The sequence below is a fragment of the Gopherus evgoodei genome, chromosome 7 (genome assembly GCF_007399415.2).
Source record: "Gopherus evgoodei ecotype Sinaloan lineage chromosome 7, rGopEvg1_v1.p, whole genome shotgun sequence".
NCBI lineage: Eukaryota > Metazoa > Chordata > Testudines > Testudinidae > Gopherus > Gopherus evgoodei.
The window spans coordinates 50,570,204-50,587,840 of NC_044328.1; the positions used below are offsets into that span (position 1 = coordinate 50,570,204).

Below are 17,637 nucleotides of genomic sequence, written 5' to 3' on the forward strand. Positions count from 1 at the left end.
AATACTAGACAGAGGCTGAGTCAGTATCCAGTTTAAATGCAAATAAAGTTTTGTTTTATTTTAGACTACATGGTGGGAATTTTGAAAAGCCCACTCAAAGTCTCCTTTTTATTTACTTTGCACTACTATTAATATTGTTTGTGCTTAGTGGTTGTGGTCCTCTCAAATCTTTACTGTACTTAGGCTGCCATAGACATTTTTGGCCATCAGAGTTGCTTAAAATAATTGTAACTCAGCTATAATTTGCCCAAAGAAGAAGAAGGATGATTCGTCAGATCCAATAGTCATATGAAGAGCTAGAGTGAAATGACACAGATGTGAGCCAGTAGCCAAATAACTTTTATGTCTGTAATGTATTTCTGTAATGTCAGTCACTTCTCCCCACCATTTTTGTGATAGTATATTTTTTGTTACTGCTTCTGGCTGGCTTCCAGTCCCAGTCTCAGACTGAAGTGGTGCAATTGTACATTTAAAGCATCTTTGAGATGATCCTCTTCACTCTGAGGGCCCAAATCCAGGAACCTGTTTGAGTCAGCGTTTACCAGTAAAGTGCATGATCCTTCCAGATCATTTCGTATTAAAATGAAAACAGATACAGTAATACAGGGTGAGCTGCGTCATATCACTTACAAGTCTGGGTAACCTGAGAGGAAATGGGACACACACAATCCATCTGAGGTCATTTCAAAGGACAATGGTGACAGTGTGAAATATATAAACACATAATAGGACAGAGGAAGGAAGGAAAGATCGTTGATCTTATTTATGTTGTTCTGTTTATTTATGCAATAGGAATTCATTTCATAACCCAGGGTTAGTTGATTAAAATGCAGGATATGACATTTTTGAGTACCTAGTAGGTAATTTGAAGCGATTAAATCTTTCCTGTTTTGCGGTATAATCAAGGCCATCTCAACTTAAGCCACTTCAAAACACAAATCAGCAGGCTTGTTAAGTTGCTTTACAGGTGGCTTGAGCACAGCAAAGCTATTTTATAAACTCATTAGGCCATTTTATTTTTATGAGTGGAATTACTGATGCTATGGATTTCAGAAATCCATGTAATGTTAGAGACTTGGAGAAAAATCATACATGAGTTTAATGTTAACCTCCAAAGCAAAGTACTAAATGGAATGACCCTCCCACCCCTCCCCCAACCCCCTGAAAGATTGTGTTCCTTATTGTTGGAGCAGTGACAGAAGTCTTGATTGTAAGAGGAGACTCACTCACCTAAAAATTGTTGGTTAGAAACGCACTCATCTTAGTAACTATGCAGACTGGGTATTTTATTGATTGAAGTCACACACTCAAATGTAATCTGAGAAAGAACTTTAACTTTTCAGAAATGCTGAGGAAATCCCTATTTCACATCACTAAATCTTGCTGGCCCTGAGATCTCATGGTGTCTATAAAGAGATAACTGGCTGAGCACAGGGACAGTCCACCTTCTTTCAGTTGTTTGAAGAGATGAAATCATAGGAAAATCTGAAGAATTTAGGAGAAAAGGGACAGACACAGACAATTAAAAACAATGGAAAGGTGATCAAAAATTGCCCTAATTTTCCAAAGGGTCCTTGCCCCCGGGATCCCCTTGAAATGTGTATCATATTTTCCTGCTCACTTTGGCATATCCATATTGTCCACTGCGTCTGTGAGATCTAATAAACCGTCTATCCGGAATGGTTTTGCCTGGATACTTTGATTTTAGTCTTGTCTGTTTACATTTGAAAGAAAGGGAAAACATTCCTAGCTGGCTGTAAGGAGTTCCCTTAGATGGACCTATCCGGTTGAAAGCTTACATCATGTCCCCTGTCCACAGTATTGTAGCATCTGAGACCTTCTCCTACTCCCACTGAAGTCAATGGAGGTTTTGCCATTAACTTCTTTATGAGTAGGAGCAGAATTATTCTTACGCATCGACCTGAGTGCAGCAGATCTTCGGTGTTCAAGGCATATTTGTGGAGGGTATTGGTTATGAATTGTATGTAATAGAATATATTGTTTTGGAACCCTACAGACAATATTTATACAATGTTTTTCTATTTCAGAATGGTTTCACACCATTGTATATGGCAGCCCAAGAAAATCACCTGGAAGTTGTTAAGTTTCTTCTTGACAATGGTGCAAGTCAGAGCCTTGCTACTGAGGTAAAAGATCAAGTTTTGCTTCATATAAACAAAGTTTAATGTACGTAAGAGGAATTTATCACCACCTTTTGCAGATGGAGTTTTGCATCAGTCCTTCACAGAGAGAATTACAAACTAATAAAATGCTCCATCTAGGAATCTTATTAATGAATTTTGAGCTATTAATTTTTCATTGTTTTTAATCATTTATAGTAGTTAAGGCCCAGATTTTTAAATGTATTTAGGTGTTGCAATGCTGTGTGCAGCAACCCCTAACTATCTTTAAAAATCTGGGCCTTAGTTTTTAACAATAAACATAAATAATCACGTTATACTAATGACATTGAATAAAGCATTTTTAATAGCTTAATAGTAATCATAGTAGTGGATAAATGATTAGAGCAGAGGGTTGGGGATCAGGCAACAATAGTGCTCTATCTGATTTGCTTAACCATGAGCAAGTTCCTAACCGTTCAGTGTCCTTTTTTCTGTCATTAAAAGGGAGATAGTTAGTGTTATCGTTATGAGTACCTGAAAGGAAAGGTGCTGTGTAAGTGTAAAATATTCATAGTTGTAGCAGCACCAGAAATATTCATATACTTTAAATACAAGTCACTGAAATCTCCTTTACAAACAATTTTTTTTCAAATGACTCAAATTTAGTTATGAGTGCCAATTTGAATGTTTGGTCTCTCTCTAATTTCATAATGCATTCTGTTCCTGTTAAATTTTAATTTTGTACAGGAAATAGTTTTTTTTTAAACAATCTAGGTTTTAGAAGACTGTAAAAAAATATCTTCCATGTAAAACTAGTTTATTGTACCAGCATGTATTGAAAATGTGTACTAATGTCTGGGCTGTATTTAAGTAACACTTTTCACTTTGTTTCTTCTGAAATCAGCACTACGGAAAACAAAATTAATTGCTAATGGATTGAAATTGTTTCAAAATTCAATAGCAATTAGTTTATAACGAAGGTCCCATTTCAGCAAACTTCCTTTTTACAGAAATTTGTATAAGATTACTAAAACCCCCAAATGTTGACGTTAAAGCTTTTACCTACTGTAAATAGAGCTGACCAAAAGTTGGAATTTGTATTTTGTGGGAAGTGTCAAAGTTCTGAGATCCTCCAGGGTTTTCAGGCTCTGGTTTTGCGGATGGATCCTGTGTGCCAAGTTACAGTGCCACTCACTGAAATTTGGCCATCAGAAGGCTTGCAGCACTCCCCTCCCACCCAAAAAAATCTAGTGCCCCAGCAGTGTATAGCCACTGTTGTATGCGGGTGGAGGGGGCTGCACACTGAATCTTACCTATAGTGAAAATTGTCTTGATTGGCCTCTACCTAGAAACTTGAGCTCCCCAGCAGCTCAGGAGGCAAGCTGGCAGGACCGCAGATAGAGTCTCACCAGATGTTCAGTGAAACTAATGCGTTTCCACAAAATGCGAAATCAGCATTTTGAAATCAGCATTTTGAAAATATGTCTATAAAATTATACATATATACTGTATTCCTTTCTAGCTATTATGTATCTGCTTGCTTTCTTGACCTTACCATGTGAGTGTAGTTTCAAATAGATTTGGGGAAAATTTTATTATATAGTACCAGCTAATTTCACCTCAGGAGAAGTTAATGGAATTACACAAGTGATTAATGTAGCTTTAGCACTGGTGTATGTACATCTTTGTTTTTATTAAGGTTTTTATAGATCTATTTTCTTTTGTCACTTATATTGTTACAATTCTTTGGTATCGAATTACCACATAATAAATGTTAATCACAAATAAAACCTTTAAACTGTTTTGATTTTATCTTAAAATAACTGACAAAAGAGACAACTGTTTTTTCTTTAACTTTTGTTGTTGTTAAAGTGTAGCTCTTACTTCCTGAACAGATGACATACCGATAGTTACTTGTAATTGCAGTTTGTGGGTCACATCTTCAGATGGCACATGGTGGAAATGCATTCTTGTCCATGGTAATATTCTCAATCATAGTTTTGTCAGTATTACAGTAATCACTTTTTCTTCAAGTGCCGGTCCCTGTGTGTATTCCACTGATGGTGCACATGCACTCCATGTTCCCAGAGCCAGAGAATTTGAAAACAGTGTCTGTTGGTCCTCAATGTGCCTTGGCTCTCCTTGTGCCTCCAACCGAGGAGATAAAGGGTGGGGCGGGCTGACCACCTCTTCAGTTCCTTCTCACTGCTGCATGGTCTGGGTTGGGACCTCCAGTTTCCGAAGGTTCAGCTTGTTTATCTTTGGCAAATATATTTAGATATCATCTGTAAATAGTTTTTATATTCTAGATTTGTGAAGTTTTGTTAGTCTCCTCGACTTGGAGAGCACCCCCACCCACTGTACCCAGTTTGGGTAATGAACTATGCCCAGGATTCCAGGCTTCAAAATTTTTGCTTCCTGCCTGCAATCTTTCTCAGTCAGTGACGATCACCAACGCTGTTTTTACTATCTCAAGGAAACCCACATTGCAGCAAGGTGCAGCATCTGCTGTTTGTTCTCCAGTTCTACCTGGGAAGGGTGGGAACTTTACCGTAGGAAGTACCTGATGGAAAAGGCCATGAGGCCTCAATCAGACGCAGACAGGGGCACCTGCCTCTGCCCTGTACACCAATCTGACTCAGCAAGGAGTGTGCAGCCTGCCACAAGGTCTGAATCAGTAGTGAAGGAGTCTACCCCTCCCACAGATTCCTTGGTGGGGTCTTGTTGGGAGAGCAGGAGCATTCTCATAAACATGAAGCTGTCTTCCTCCAAATAAGCTTTGAAGAAGTCTTTTCCAGCCATGCCTAAACCAGGCACTAGCTCAGCTCAAGAGAACTTAATACATCCTAAGTCTCAGAGGCATGATAAGGGTACTGGTGGTTCCAGTACCTCCCAAGCACAAACACTGGCACCAATGACAACCTGTCACCAAGAGCATCAGTTACCCACAGTTCTATCTTTGTCTTCAATGGATGTGACTCAGACGGTCTCTTCTGTGGCTCTGGTGGTTCGAGCACACTGGATGCCTCTCACTCCAGGAAGAGCCAGGACCTATGCTCCTCTTGAAGACATCTTCACTCTCCCAGACCCAGAGTCTCCCATTGCTTCAGGTCCCTTCCTTTATGAGAAAGGTTCTGACTCCATCAGGGGAGCTAGCCTTTGGAAGCAGTTTTGTTTCCCATTCCATCTTGGGCTATGATTTCCCTCCAGTGCCATTGTCGGTACTGCCATTGGAACCGGAATCAGCCTTTCTCCTCTTTGGGAGATTCTGAACCACACAGTGAACCATTATTCCCTCCTCCTCCAACACACACCTTCCTGGTCAGAGACCTGAGCCAACTTGGGACCAACCTTCATCTCATCATCTTGGAACTGTTAGCAGTCCGTATCTTGGGGACCACTTCAACCCCAGTTCAATCCATCTTATTACCTGTACTATTGTCCATGCTAGGGCTCATGGGACCAGTACTATCCCATAGAGTTACTCTGTTTGGCTAGGAGGTCTCCCCTTTGTCCCCTTTGAGGTGACAACTGGCACAGTTTCCAGATCCTACTGAGGAGGAGGACACAAGGATATAAATCGGACCTGGGAGGGTTGACCAGATCTGACAGGATTGCTGTCTTCATCGCCAGAGATAGGCAAGTGACTCCCAGGTCTTCATCCCCCCCAGCCCCCTTGATGACTATAAGCAATTCCAGGAACTTCTTCACAGAATTTTAGGGGAGCTTCAGATCCTTCTTGACAAGGTTTACAATCCTTAACACAAGCTCCTGAACATCCTTCAGTACTCTGGGTCCAGTAGAATTGAGCTCCCGGATAACAAACCCATCCTAGAGCTCACTAGGCTAGCATACCCCAGCTACCTGTGCTCCTACCCTTAAAAGGACAGAGAAACAGCATTATATCCCAACCAAGAGGGCAGAATGGTGATCTAAGCTGCCACAAAGACATCTAGGCAGCAATGCCGCAATCTACCTTGGTTAATAAAGATGGCAAGCATCTCGACTTGTTGAAAAGGAACATCTTTTCTTTTCCCAGCTTCCAGTTCAGGATAGCCAATTAACAAGCACTACTGGCTAAGTACAAGTCCCTGAGCTATTCTGAATTTGTGGACTTTATTGACCATCTCTCCCACAGCAGGAGAGAGCTCATTTCCAGGCTCTCCTTGTTGCCAGGACCACTCTCCAATCAGCAGTAGATGCGGCTGATACATCTTCCAGGGCAGTGGCTACTGCAGTGGTGATTTGCTGGGATTTGTGGCTCCATGCTTCCAGGTTTCCCAAGGAGGTCCTTCCCTTTGAGACAAATCTGTTTAATCAGAAGATAGATGAGTCCTTACACACTTTAAAGGACTCCAGGGCCACCCTCCATTCACTGGGAATATATATATCTGCCCCAAAGAGAATTTCCCTTACAATAATGCAAACATAGACTGATTGCTCAAAAGTTCTTCCACCAGAGACCTTATGAGCCACGGTGTAAGAGGCAGAGAGCTCAAAAGGCCCATTTTCCCACACCTTCTGTAGCAAGTTCCTCATGCCAATCCCAGACCTCAGCTGAACATTATTTTTGGGAGCCTGAAGGCAGCGAACCACTGAATGCAACAGCTCATGACTCCCATGCACTCTTTGGGGATCATCTATCACGCGTTATCAACGTCTGGAGTGCAATAACAAAGTGAGTGCTCAGTGTCATCCATTCTGGTTTTATGATAGAGTTTGCATCCGTATCCCCTCCAAAACCCCTTTACCCACCCCCTGTACACAGCCACTATCATGAGAACGTTGTTAAACAAGAAATGCAATCTCTCTTACACTGGGGAGCAATATGCAAGTTCCTGTTCAGTATCAAGGGAAGGGTTTTACTCAACACATTTCCTAATCCCCAAAAAGAAAGGTGGTTGGAGAGTCATTCTGAACCTCTGCTATCTCAAAATCTTTATTTGCAAACTCAAGTTTTGTATGGTCACAGTGGCATCTATAATTCCATCCCTGGAAAAAGATGTGGTTTTCAGCTCTCAACATGAAGGAGGTCTACTTTCATGTGGATATTTATCTCACTCATTGATGCTTTCTAAGATTCATTGTTGGCTCTGACCACTTTCAGGACAGAGTACTCCCTTTCGGCATTGCTGTCACCCCTAGGGTCTTTACCAAGGTGTTCTCTGTCATAGCAGCCTATGTCAGGGGCTGTGGTTTCATCTTCCCCTACCTCGAGGATTGGCTTTCTGTCATCAGTTTGCACCAAGATGCTCAGGCGTCAGCTTGGATAATACTACAACTCATGTTCTCTAGGGGTCAGTGTAAACACCAAAAAATCCATTCTCACTCCAGCACAGACTCTGCACTCCATTGGCGCATCCTTAAATTCCATTATGACAAGGCTTACTTGCTGAGAGAGAGGTTTCAGGGTATGAACTTATAACAAACCCCAGAGTGATTGTCAAGACCTCTCTCCCAGGCCATATGGCCTCATTCACTTACATCATGTTTTTTACAAGATTCCATCTTTGTTTCCTACAAGCATGGCTTCAAACTGTGCACTAGCCAAATTGAACACCATAGTGACAGTCCCAGCAGAGTTGTATCATGGAGGAAGAATCTCTGTCAGATTTGCATCGACTTTCCTTTCCTTGCCTTTGCACCAGACAGGATGATCATTACTGGTGCATCCCTGTTGTGTTGGGGAGCTCACATGGACAACTATACAGCACAAGGCACCTGAGCATCTTGAGAGCACAGGATACATATTAACGTTCTAGAGTTATAAGCAGTTTGAAGGACTTGGAAAACCTTTCTCCCATTCATTCAAGGTCACCATGCCATCGTAACATCAGACAACATTAAACCATCTTTTACATCAACAAACAGGGAGGAGTGAGATCCACCCCCATGTGTGGAGGCAGTCAGTCTATGGAACTGGTGCATCGGTTGTCAGATTACCCAGTTGGCAGTCTACCTCCCAGGAAACCAGAATATGCTGGAGGACTCTCTCAGCAGATGCCTTACAGTTGATCATGAGTGGGAGCTTCATAACTCTGTGGTTAAAAAAAAAAAAAAAAGTTTGCTTTTTGAGGGACCCCCATAAGCAGCTGTTTGCCTACCAAACAAATGGGAAGTACAGCATACACTGTTCCAGAGGAGCCCTGGGTCGCCACCACAGTGCAGCACTCCATGCCTTCTGTGGTCAGATCCTCTGACCTATGCCTTCCCTCCACTATCAGGCCTATCTCAAGTTTTGTGCAAGATACCACAGGACAGGGCATAAGTTGCTCCCATTACCCCCAACTGGCCCAAACAGTTTTGGTTCCCAAGCCTACTATACATGTTGTTGTCTTGGGCAGTTATTCCTGTGTTTCTCAATCTCCTGACTCAGGTGAATGACAAGATCAGGCATCCCAACCCATGACTGTTTCATCTCAGAGCCTGGTTTTTGGATGGGTATTGTCCTTACAGCAATCATGTTGTGAAGCTATACAGAACACCCTTTTTAATAGTAGAAAGGATTCCACTAGGAAATGTTGCCTAGCCAAGTGGAAACATTTCTCTTATCTGGGTGCAATCAAATACTTCCACTGAGCAGTTAAACAGTGCCTATCATCTGCCTTCACAGGACTACTTGATCTTCACACACCCTCTGACTAGCAGATTCTGCAAAGACCTAATCACAACCTTTCCACCTATTAAAGAAAATCCTATTCCTCAGTGGGACTTGAACCTTGTTCTCTCAGTACTCACTAAGCCTCTTTTTGAACCATTAGCTTCTTGCTCCATGTCTCTCCTATCCATGAAGGTCACATTCCTGGTAACTATCACCTCAGCAAAGAGGGTTGGTGAGCTTGGGGCATTGATGGTGAATCCTCCTGATATTCCATAAGGACAAGGTTTCATTATGTTTAGATTCTAAATTCACCCCCAAAGCAGTCTCTGAATCAGTCTATCCACTTATCTGTGTTTCACAAAACCTCATGCGTCCTCAGAAGAAAGGAGGCTCATTTCCCTCGATGTTCAATGGGCCTTTGCCTTTTATTTGCAGAGAACGAAAACAATCAGGAAATCTTCTAGAATATTTGTCACAATTGTGGAAGGCGTCAAAGAATCTTGAAATGGGTCTCAGTCTGTATTTTGCTCTATCAGCTGTCTTATCTTCCCCCTGCTTATGGGGGGAGAACTCATTCCAGAGTAGTGCAAGCAACATTTCTGGTGCCTCTACTTGATATTCGTAAGGCAGCTACAGAGAGGTCGGTCCACACATCTGCTAGACACTGTGCCTTGGTACAGGGCGCCTCTGCTGATTCATCTTTTGGAACAGCAGCCCTTAATTGGTCTCTGCAATCTATGACCTCACACTTTCCTGCTGTTTGAGTACTGCTTGCCAGTCAGTGACAGTGGAATACACATAGGGATCAGCACTTTAGAAGAAGACTAGAATCTTACTAATCTTATGGTAACTGGAGGTTCTTCCAAATGCTTAGTCCCTGTCTGTATTCTACTACCCACCCTCCTCCTCCTCTGCTTCAGATCTTCTCTGACTTGCAGTGGAGAAGGAACTGGAGAGGCAGATGGTCCACCTTGCCCTTTCTCTGGTCAGAGGCTTGAGGTAAGCCACAGTGCATGTGCAGACCAACGGAGACTGCTTTCAAAATTCTCCAGCTCTGGGCACATGGAGTGCATGTGTACCCGTAGTGGAATACCGATAGGGGCCACACATCTCAAAGAACCTCCAGTTGCTATAAGGTAAGTAACTTTCTTATATACAGAACAGATGGGCCATTCCTTTATAGATCTTCAGAAATTGAGGTTATAGGAAGCTGCTCAAATCGTGCCACCCCCCCCCCTTCTATCCCCCTGTGTGCAGAAAGGAGAAAATGTATTCGTAGTGACTTTTTTTTTAATTAGCACTTAGAAGCCACTAGAAATCAAAGGAACCATAAACTGCAGGGAAGGCCTGATCAGAGGAGTTCATGTTGCTAGAGAACCTGCTTTTTTTTGTTGTGGTGGTTTTTTTTTTTTTAGGTGAATCAATTGGCTACTCGCGCAGCTGATTATTGAAAACATTAGGTACTCCTCCTTTTGACATATGTCACTCTTAGAAAACAATGCTGTCATCAAAAGACATTTGACATCTTATTCTACATTGCCTCTGATCACATGGGGCTTCTCTGTTTTTCAGGGGTACTGTACTTACAGGAAAAAGACACAGAAATTCAAACAATACAGATACTTGGGTGAAAAATATAATGTAAAGACAAAGGTTGCTTTTCTGTACCTGAATTTCTCATTGTAGAGTCAGGGAGCCCAGCTAAACGTGCCATCACTTGACTGAAAATCTTTAGTATGTGACTTACACAGAAATGAATCTAAGGGGATTATCAGATAAACCTCTAGCTGCACTGTTTGCTTAGAAAATTTGCTATATGCATTAAACCTCATAGTGTGCTATTAGGATACCTTGGGAGATCCCGTGGATGTGTTCATACAGTAGCTCAAGTTCAAAATGGTAATATTTACTGTACAAGAAAGAAAAATTATGAGCCATCACATCGAGGGTCTAGTTACCATGGTGATAGGCTAGAAATCTACGTAGGTAGGTATTTAAATAGATTGGTGTTGATATCACACACAGAAAAATGATGAGATTTCACCATGGCCCGTCTGGGTACCTCTCACCATTTTTTTCATCTTCACTTACCTCTTTTCCTTTTCTCTATTTCTTTCCCTTCAATCTGAACCATTTTCTCCTGCCTCAGAAAAACCCCAAAGAAACAGAGCTCTCTGTTTTGTACTGACTACATCCCTCCTTACCAAGAGGTTAAAAAATGTGGAGTGATATAACTTTCTGTACTCCCCAGCCCCATTGCCCTCATGCTGTTGCAAGCCATTGCCATTCACACTTAGTACATCTCAAATGTTATATTCTGTGCACTTGCTGTAGGGTGACCAGATGTCCCTATTTTATAGGGGCAGTCCCAATTTTTGGGTCTTTTTCTTATATAGGCTCCTATTACCCTCCACTCCCTGTTCAGATTTTTCACATTGCTGTCTGGTCACCCTAGCTTGCTGCCCCATCTTCTGAAGATGAATCTTGTCTATATTTTCTAACCAGTGTTCTCTTTGAGAAGGGCCAGAACTGAGGTAGCTAACTTGCCTGCCCATGGATATTACACGTATGTTCGCTATTCAAAGAGCATTACGTTAGTGGGAGGGGCCATCTTTCTACCTCGGATAGCTCTCCAGATTTTAATGGTTGATCTCAAAACGTTATCTAGAACATATCCAAAACTGTTATGTTTTGCAAATGAGCTGGAAATTTTTCAAGACTCTTGGTATTTCCTGGTATTGCTCAAGTCAGAAATACCCTAAATTGCCTTCCTTTTGACATTGTGGTCCTTGTACTTTCCGATCCAAGAAGTGATTGATGGAAAGCATTTAAAAAAAAAATCCCCATCGTTCGCATAGTGTCTTCAATCACAGAAATGTTTAGTTTGGTTAAATTTGTATGCAGAGATTAAGGTAACTTCTTGGGTTTTTTAATTCATTTGGCTGTCCACAATCACAGATTCTGCTAATATGAATTATCAGACAGTGAAATGCAATCCCAGAAGTTGCCACGTTTATTCCAGTGTATTTTTTTCAATAAAAAGTTTTGTCATAAAAAAATTGGGTTTTGAGAAAGGAATTTTTTGGAATTATTTAATGTAAAACAGTGAAATAAGAAATTTTACTGTAAAAACAGTTTTGGGTATTTTCCTTTTTTTTTTTAATTTCAAAATTGTGAGGAGATGCCTGTTTTCTCTTTTTTTTTTTTTTTTTTACTCTTCTCCCTTTTTCTATTGGTAAAAGAGAGTGGGGGCTTATGTGGTTTTTTGGTGGGAAAAAAATGAGACAAAGTAAGAATTTCACTTTTAAGCATTAGTGTTAAAAATATTCCTTTTGTTTCTAAAGAGTTATCACTTTTTTCTCATTTAGCGCAAAATAAGACTAACTTTTTTTAAAGTGGAGAAAAAAAGCAAGAGAAAGTGTTTCCACTACTATCATCACTTTTTCTCACTTTTTTACACTTCTTTACACATTCTCTCTCTCTCTCTCTCTTCCTCCCTCCCACTTCCTCGCCCCTAAATTTTTCAGTGTGGGGAATGAAAGAGATTTTTTCCATCAAAATGTAGCAAAAAATGTTGAAATGCAAAATTTTGAAACTTTTTTATTAAAAAATTCAGACCAAAAAAACTAAATCTCTTTTGGAAAGTTTTCATGGAAGATGAACAGTTTCTGCCCACTTAGTTTTTGGAGTGTCAGCATCAAGATGGTGCTCTCTACTGGCTAAAAGTTTTGTTTGTTGGTAAAATATCTAAATCAGCCACAAGCATCTAATATTCTCATCTTTCTGCATTTAGAGGTACCCACTGTAAGGTTTGTTAAGCCATTGTCTTAATTCTGTTTTTCACTTCTCAAATTCTTCCATTTACCCCATTTTCTTGGTCTACCATTTCTTCTAATGTTAAAATAATCCCTCTATGGTTGATGAAAGGATGAAATGTCACTTACAAATTAATGTTCATGAATGGGCAGATGAACTTTGTACCTGGAATGAAATAATTTACATAGTAGATGACTTTTTAAATTCTTAGCAAGTTTCCGTGGATTTTAAATTCCCCATATTTAAAAAATTAATGCAGTGTATAGAGATGAGCTTAATTTATTCAGAAAAATATATAATTTATTTCAAACAGCTCTTTAGGGAAGGAAGATACATTGCTACAGGACATAATTAACATTTATAATTCAACATAATTTCAGTTTTTATTCTTGTATATAATTCCATGTTGGTTCTTTCAGTAACTTGTCTTGTTGTTCTTTCAGCCTCATACAGTTATTTGTTGTTTCCTTTTATGTTATGCCAGTTCTACGTCGCAGATTAATTGAAACTCTTAGGGCCTGATTCACCGATACTTTACTCCAGTTTTATGGCCTTGTAACTCTGTTACACTCAGCTTGAGTAGACAGGACTCCACATAACACCTTACACACTACCTCCGATTTTGAGTTTTTTATTATTTTTTATGTGAATGTTACCAGTTTGCTTTTTGTTCTGGTAGTCTTTGAATATCTTTTGAGTGTCATTATTATTTGTTTACAGGATGGATTCACACCTTTGGCAGTAGCTTTGCAACAAGGCCATGACCAGGTGGTTTCACTGTTGCTTGAAAATGATACAAAGGGAAAAGTCCGTCTTCCTGCTCTCCACATTGCTGCCCGCAAGGATGACACAAAGGCTGCTGCTCTGTTGCTGCAGAATGACCATAATGCAGATGTGGAGTCAAAGGTTAGTTCTAAAAAGAAATAGGCTGAGACACGCCCAAAGCTATGTACTAATGACATGGATTATACTAGGCAAAGAGTTCCTTTAAGAAAGTGTTTGCTTCAAGGAATTACATTTGTCCCCCCTCTATTTCACATTATAAATAGTACAGTTTCATTTGTATTTTTTATTCCTCTGTTTAAAATCAGGGTTAATATCATGAGTAGAGAGCATGTAAATAGAAAAAAAAAAACCAAGGAAAATACTATTAAAATGATTGGTTCCATTTGAAATGAAGGCTAGTCTCAGTAGTGTGCAGTAGGGGACATGTAATTAATAAAATAGTCATATGATTAAAATTGTGTGTAATCCTATTACTTTAAAACCTCTTAGAGAAGTGTAACAATTAACATTTAAAATAGATGGTCGTTCAATTTCCATCCAGTCTAGCTTCCTTTCTGTGCCGATTGTGCTTTTACCATAGCTTCCCTGCCAGACAGCTATCATGAAGCTTTTTGCATTCATGTCACCAGTGGTCAACTAACCATTCATTTTTTCCCCTCTTTGCTTCCCAATGTGTTAACCTAGATGCTGGTGAATAGAACAACGGAGGTATATATAAATATATATATGCATCATCACTCTTTCATAACTTAGTGCTGCTGCATCATTTCTTTCTCCTCCGCTCTGCGTTGCCTTTTATAGGATAGATACTTGCTTTAGACTAAACAAAGTAGCATGTGCTAGAGAAGACTGTAGTTTAGCTACCAGGGCTTTCTGCAGCTAAAACTAAGGTTTTAAAAGTAGGAGTAAGCATTCTTTGGAACTAATTACCACAATAAGAGTCATATTAAGTAAAATGAAGGTTTCTGAAGTTCTAATACTGTAGATGTTTATCATCTGTGTGAAGAGCTGCAGACAACCCTGTCACATTTTGCATCCAGGACTGATTCTTTAGGCTTCTGCATGACACTTACCCTTGATGGTGTCAGCAAATAAAATGATCTTAGAGTGGTACTAAATCTGCAAAACTCTCAAGGTGAGGCAGTGAAAGCTAGCATGGCTAAAAGGCTTGCTAACAGTTTAGAAATGCATCTAGTTCCCATAAGGTTTCATACTTTGGGGGACTGATTGAATTGTTGCATGTTTTAGCATTTTTTTTAAAAGGAAGTAAAATTGCATAAATATATTTAAAAAGAAAAGTTGCTGAAATGATGTTATCGACTAGGCATTTTCTAACTAGGCTAACAATTTGTGGTGTCTTAACATAACCCGGTGTGATTGCCCACAGTGGGAGAGTGATCTTTATAGCACTAATCCTTGGAGAAAAAAAAACCCCACATTAATAATTTAAAATGGTCTTTGATGTTATTTTAATTAGCATTTCCTTTGAATTTATAAAATCTAGTTAGCAAGTATCATAAAGTGACTTGCTTCTGAACTTCTGCAAAGAATCACTAAGAAAATTTTTACTTGCAAGGCTAAAATAATATAGATAACAAATAGATATTTCTGGTTAGAAATTAATTTCTCTTCTTAAAAGAAGGATTTTTTTTAATTCAAATGTCTTCTGATGTTTATCTGGAATGATTATCCTAGTCCTGTTCTTGTAGAATAATTGTTATTTTTTCCCTTTTTTGCTTAATGATATGATTTCATGTAACCTGCCAGTGAGTGAATACTAGGACAAAATGGAATATTAACTTGCATATTATGCTTGCTAGTTTTTGTCAGTCCTGTCACACAAATATTGCAGGAACAAGGAGACATTAAAAATATAATTAAATTTCTTTTTTCCCCCCAGAGTGGTTTTACTCCTCTCCACATAGCGGCTCACTATGGAAATATTAATGTCGCTACATTGCTATTAAATCGGAGTGCTGCTGTGGACTTCACTGCAAGGGTAAGAGTAAATCTCACAGCTATGTTCAATTTATATAAGAAACTTTTTGAAACATTCCCATTCAGAGATAGGGACACATGCATTATTCTTACCATGGCTGTAGACTCTGTCGACCAACTGTTGTGATATAATTGTAGGTCTCAGTATTGGTGTAGGAAATATAGGGAGTATGGCAAGAGACCACCCTGGCTTAACCAGAAGGTCTTTAGTGATCTGAAACTCAAAAAAGAGTTATACAAAAAGTGGAAACTAGGTCAAATGACCTATAAATAAACAACACAGGGATGTAGGGACAAAATTAGAAAGACCAAGGCACAAACAAGATGAAACTAGCTAAGGACATCGAGGCTAACAAGAAAACATTTTATAAATACATTGTAAGCAAGAGGAAGACCAAGCACAGTGTATGCCCATTACTAAATGAGGATGGAAAGACAATAACAGAAAATACAGCAATGGCCAAAGTGTTAAATGCCTTTTTTGTTTCAGTTTTCACCAAAAAAGCAATGATTGGATAACTAGCATAGTGAACATCAATGTAAATGGGATAGCATCTGAGGCTAAAGCCAGGAAAGAAAAAGTTGAGAATTACTTAGACAAGTTAAATGTCTTGAAGTCAGCAGAGCCTGACTTAAGGAACTGATTGAAGATATGTCTAAGCCATTAGTGATTATCTTGAGTATTAGGGGAGGATGGAAGGGATCCTAGAGAACTGGGAAAGGACAAATATATAGTACCTGTCTCTAACAAGGGGATTGACGACCACTCAGGGAATCGTAGACTAGTCAGCTTAACTTCGGTACCCGGTAAGATAATGGAGAAAATAATCAAACAATCAGTTTGTAAACACATATAAGGTGATAAGGTGACAAATCATGTCAAAGCAACCTACTATTTTGCTTTGACAGAGTAACAAGCATTGTGGATGGGGAGTATCAGTCAATGTGATATATCTCAATTTTAGTAAGGCTTTTGTTACTGTCTCACATGACCTTGTCATAAACAAACTAGGGAAATATAGCTTAGATGAACTTACCATAAGGTGGATGCACAACTGGTTCGAAAACCATACTCTGAGAGTAATTAATTATCAATGATTCACAGTCAAGCTGGAAGGGCATATTGAGTGGGATCCCGAAGGACCTCTCCTAAGTCCAGTACTATTCAGTATCTTCATAAATTATTTGGATAACGGTATAGAAAATAAACTTTTAAAGTGTGAGGATGATACCAACCTGGGAGGGGTTGCAAGTGCTTTGGAGGGCTGGATTAAAATTTAAAATATTCTTGACAAAATTGAGAAATGGTATGAATTAAATAGGATGAAAGCTAATCAGGACAAATGCAAAGTTCTACACTTAGGAATTGCACAAATTCAAAATGATAAATGACTGCCTAGTAAGTAGGAAATGACTGCAGAAAAGGATTTGGGGGTTATAGTGGATCACAGACTAAATATGAGTCAACAGAATAATACTGTTGCAAAAAAAGGAAACCTCATTCTAGGATGTATTAACAGGAGTGTTGTAAGCAAGTCACAAGAAATAATTCCTCCACTCTACTCAGCACTGATAAGGCCTCAGCTGGAGTACTGCATCCAGTTCTGGTGGCCATTAGGCTGCCCCTATTGAAAATGGCTGCCATCTCCAGTTGTTTCTAATGAACTTGAAACCAGGATGCCCTTGGTGAATATGACAGTTGCATCTTCACTTTGTGTGAGAGAGATCCAGCCAGCACTCAACAAAGGACATGAAAATCTGGACGGGTAGGAAATAAGACTAGATGTTTGGGAAATGTAAAGAAAACTAGGAAGGAGTCTTGGGCAAGAGGAACTCTAGACACAGAGGAATATGAGCGAGATTGGCTCAGAGAAATGTAGGTGGATCAAGAAAATGTATCAAGGAAGGGAGAATACAGGGGCAAAGGATTGTGTGTGGGAAGGGAATGAGACTGCAGGAACAGTATAATATGGAGAGTAAGGAGGGAGAATGCAATGGGAAGGAGACTTAAGCATAAGGGACAAAAAATGCAGAGGAAGCAGGAAACTGGGAGAATGATAGGGGTTGAGGAGGCCTGGGCAGGAGACTTTTTTTAATTATTATTTTTTTTAACTTTAGTCTTCTGTCATTTACATCAGGATGATTTACTCTTTACAACCAAAAGTACTCTATTACCACTTTGAATGTGTGCACCATGGGGCATAGAGCTGTAGATAAAAAGTGTAATATTGTTCTGAGTAGAAATTCCCCTTTAGTTTGATAGGCTGCAAATCTGAAACACATCAATTACCATATTATTAAGTAACACAGATT

General features: G+C 39.6%; 1 protein-coding gene across 2 annotated transcripts in view; it reads left to right on the forward strand.

Moving 5' to 3' along the window:
• ANK3 (ankyrin 3) overlaps positions 1-17,637 on the forward strand; it is a 295,498-nt gene that overhangs the window by 85,121 nt on the left and 192,740 nt on the right. For both annotated transcript variants that reach the window (XM_030568802.1, XM_030568803.1), the window contains exons 5-7: positions 2,049-2,147; positions 13,261-13,446; positions 15,227-15,325. In XM_030568802.1, the coding sequence (XP_030424662.1) occupies positions 2,049-2,147; positions 13,261-13,446; positions 15,227-15,325 (384 nt within the window). The remainder of the gene's footprint in view (positions 1-2,048; positions 2,148-13,260; positions 13,447-15,226; positions 15,326-17,637) is intronic.